Here is a 4,022-nt window from a genome sequence, read left to right as displayed (position 1 = left end):
AACACTCTCACTAGCCAATCAAAATGTAAATGTCACAACTATCCATCTTTGACGCAAAGTGCTGAAATTTAAACTTAACATATTGAAAACAATGATAATGAAAGTAAGAGCATGAAAATATTTCATGATTAGTTTCTTAACGTAATCTTTTCTCTAGTAATTCTTGTTAAAAGTGTTTAATGTTAGTTAGGAAAACATGAAAGTAACTTATTAATGTTTGTTGTACTTGTATCAAGTAAAATGTTTAATATTGTTGTTGTTGTTGAAATTTAGTATTTAATGATTCTATTGATTTTGTTTATTTATTGTTATTGTTGTTGTTGAGATTTAATGTTTAAAGATTCCGTGTATTTTGTTGTGTTTTTGTTGTTGAGATTTAATGTTTAAGGAATCCATTGATTTTGTTTTTGTTGTTGTTATTGGTGTTATCGTTGATGATGGTGAAGAAGATTTAGAATTTGTCAACAAATTTGATGCTTTGCAGATTAAAACAAAAAAATGTTACAATAAAATTTTGTAAACAGAACTTTACCTTTCGGTTATTGTTAAAAACAGAGGTAAAAACTAACGCAATTTTGAAAATCTAAAAAATGCAGTTGTTGCGGATCAAACCCATGACCAATGTCACTTTTCCCTTGGTTATTAAAAAATCGAGGGGTAAAGTGACAGGTTTTCATGTCACCCTTCGTTACCTCGCATGTGTAACCAAGGTTATATTCCCTTCGCGTCTGAGGTGAAATGAGGTTATTAATAGTAGTGAAAGTATCATTTTCTACGCCATCAAGTTCATAATAGTGTGTTTGAGGTTGTTCACGTCAGCACTCAGTAGAAATTTGCAGATGTGTCGACCAAGTCGATCAAAACTGAACACGTCATCAATTTGAGGGATGAAATTGGTGTTATTGATTTTTAATTTTGAATATGAATTAAGGAATGATGTTGTAATATAATTCAAATTCAAGATTGTTGCATTTTATTTGAGTTTACATTTATATTTCAATTTCATTTAGTGTTCATTTGAGTTTTGGTTATTGTATAAAACACAAAGTTTGTTTAATTTTATAACAAATTGAAGTTTTGAGATTTGAAGTTAGTTAGGTATCTCTCTCATATATATATATATATATATATATATATATATATATATATATATATATATATATATATATATATATATATATATATATATATATATATATATATATATATATATATATATATATATATATATATAAAATATGTCATCATTTTTTTTCTTCTTTTTCTTATTCACTAAGCAACAATTGAAGGACTGAATTTCTACTCTATCCATTTGGCTATGACATATTTTATCTGCATATTCTCATTGTTACAATATTTTTCCTCCTAGAACTTGTTGATCAACAAGAAATTCCATGAGAGGAATCACAGGATAAAAGTCCAAAATAAGAAGAAAAATAATATGTGGAAGCATAACACCAACATGTACTTGAGTCATCCATTGACCCCACACAACAATTAGTCTCTAGTCAAGACGCGTGGGTCCCATCCACAAATCCCATAATGTTTACATCCTCAAATTCAATTACTAGTCCATTTTCTAATTATATCAAATATAAATTTTGAAAGACTTTTCAGCCCCTATTGGTCCCCATCACCCTCTACACAATCTCAACCGTTGGATTTCCACTTCCCCTATAGACTTACAGTAGTACCAACAGCAGACAATCAGCTCATATGACCAAGTCATCGCACAATCTCAGTTATTAATTAATAATTAAAGTATGAAAAAACCTATTATTTCACACAAGCACTATGAATCACCAAACAAAAACCATTCCTTATAAATACACTCTTATATTCCATTCCATGTTCACTCAACAAATGTGTTTGCAATAGCACCAACACTAACTTTTGTGTTCCTCTTCTAAAACACAACAAAAATCATTAGAGACATAGCATATATACATGGCATCAATGGAAGACATGAACATGAGTAATGAAGAAATTACACTTCCTGGATTCCGATTTCACCCTACAGAAGAAGAACTCCTTGATTTCTACCTTAAAAACATGGTCGTCGGCAAGAAACTTCGCTACGATGTCATTGGTTTTCTCAACATCTATCACCATGATCCCTGGGACTTGCCAGGTAAATTCAGAATCATATTATTTTTTGTCACATATATTTTTGAAATTTTAGAGGTCATGTACGTGTAATTACAGAGACTAATCCCTTAAGTCAGAGAGTGACCATAATATTTTATATAATTGAAAGTTTTTAATGTGTTTTGAATTATATATAGGTTTGTCAAAGGTTGGGGAAAGAGAATGGTATTTCTTTGTGCCAAGGGACAAAAAACATGGCAGTGGAGGAAGGCCTAACCGCACAACTGAAAAAGGGTTCTGGAAAGCAACCGGTTCGGACCGGAAAATCGTGACGTTATCGGATCCAAAGCGGATCATCGGGTTGAGGAAGACGTTGGTTTTCTACAAAGGAAGAGCTCCACGAGGAAGCAAGACCGATTGGGTCATGAATGAGTATCGTTTACCTGACAATAGCCCCTTGCCTAAGGTACTATATCATATCATTTTTCATTTGAATTTCAACTATATAGTCTACCTTAGACCCATTCTGTTTTATATTTTTGGTTCCTATCATATGACTAATTAATTGACCATAAGTCATAACCATAGAAATTTCAACCTCTACAATATTTTTCCTTTATACAACAATAGAAAATCGCGACTAAATCACTAAAACCGTAGCCTAAACTGTTGCCTATTTATTTAGAGTGCGGTTTTTTTATGAATGAATGTTAGTAATTTTTTTAACACTTTTCCATGTTTTAGTAGTGTTTTAGTATCATAACTTGGACTAATATGAGTTAATTTTCTTAGTTAGTGGTAAATAACTAATTAACATGTATATCTTATAGCTGAAATGTAAAAGGAAGTTTCCATGAAAATAGGTAGGTAGTGACACTTTTCGTTTTGTACATCTATTGTGTGGTCCCTATATGAACCTCTTGTTTCATTCATGAGGAAATGCAACAAATAATGAAACATAAATACTAAAAATATGTTATGGTATTTATATGACAGGACATAGTGTTGTGCAAGATATATAGAAAGGCAACTTCGTTGAAAGTGCTTGAACAAAGAGCAGCTGAAGAAGAAGAGATGAAACAAATGGTGGTGGGTTCTCCTACATCCCCACCTTCCTCTACGGACACAATCTCCTTTAACTACACACAACAAGACCAACACGTGTCATTACCGATATTGTTCCAACAAGTTATTCCTAAGGAAGAATCCCAACATGAAACAGAGACAAAAACTCATGATATGGTTTCTCAGGTGACCATGACTGAGAAACCATGTCATAATAACAAAAAAGCTTGTGGAACATTGTTGCAATTGCCCTTGGGGAAGGACAATGTTCCTGAGTTACAGTTACCTATCGTAACGGATTGGACTCAAGATACCTTTTGGACTCAGCTTAACAGTCCTTGGCTACAAAACTGGACTGCTTACTCCAACATCCTCAATTTCTAGTTGCATTAATCAACAAAACAAGTTTATTTTGGAATTTATGTATATTCAGTCATTTAATTCATAACGTAAATTATAGTATTACTACTAGATAAAGTAATTAGGCAAGAAGTATAATATTTCATGTAATGTAACTTCTGCCTAAGAAACTTGACAATTCTACTCTGTTTTTAGATGATGTAATAATGAAAGTCTCTTTTGTCATTTTTAAGAGATATTAGATAAAGTAGACAATGTACTTTGTATGTTTACTGATGCTCCATTGCTCCTAATACATTATGATTTTTAATGTCTCAGCACAAATCAATAGTTTTACTAAAAAAAAATATTTAAAATAATAAAGAGTAATAAAAGTATTTAGTAATTTAAAATAAAAATATATTAAAAGACTTTTTTTAAAGAGACTTTTAAATAATCGTCAAATTGTCAAATAACTATAATTGTCGGATTAACTAAAACTGTATAAGGATTTTATACTTCCAAATAAC

The 4,022-nt window shown here is 31.0% G+C and overlaps 1 protein-coding gene across 1 annotated transcript; it reads left to right on the top strand.

Annotated features, from left to right (window-relative positions):
• Window positions 1–1,758: 1,758 nt before the first annotated feature.
• On the top strand, window positions 1,759–3,785 carry LOC127104996 (NAC domain-containing protein 6). Its single transcript, XM_051042146.1, has 3 exons — window positions 1,759–2,131; window positions 2,286–2,554; window positions 3,085–3,785. Exons 1-3 carry the CDS (start codon window positions 1,948–1,950, stop codon window positions 3,535–3,537), a joined length of 906 nt encoding a protein of 301 aa, XP_050898103.1. The 5' UTR covers window positions 1,759–1,947; the 3' UTR covers window positions 3,538–3,785.
• Window positions 3,786–4,022: the final 237 nt, after the last annotated feature.

The sequence above is a fragment of the Lathyrus oleraceus genome, chromosome 7 (genome assembly GCF_024323335.1).
Source record: "Lathyrus oleraceus cultivar Zhongwan6 chromosome 7, CAAS_Psat_ZW6_1.0, whole genome shotgun sequence".
In the NCBI taxonomy this organism is placed as follows: domain Eukaryota; kingdom Viridiplantae; phylum Streptophyta; class Magnoliopsida; order Fabales; family Fabaceae; genus Lathyrus; species Lathyrus oleraceus.
This window is presented reverse-complemented; position numbering and strand designations above follow the sequence as displayed.

Excerpts from the sequence above, each read along its gene's own strand:
- LOC127104996 (XM_051042146.1), top strand. The coding sequence starts at position 1,948 with ATGGCATCAATGGAAGACATGAACATGAGTAATGAAGAAATTACACTT. Across the intron at positions 2,132-2,285 it reads TGATCCCTGGGACTTGCCAG|GTTTGTCAAAGGTTGGGGAA; the intron begins GTAAATTCAGAA and ends AATTATATATAG. Across the intron at positions 2,555-3,084 it reads ACAATAGCCCCTTGCCTAAG|GACATAGTGTTGTGCAAGAT; the intron begins GTACTATATCAT and ends TTTATATGACAG.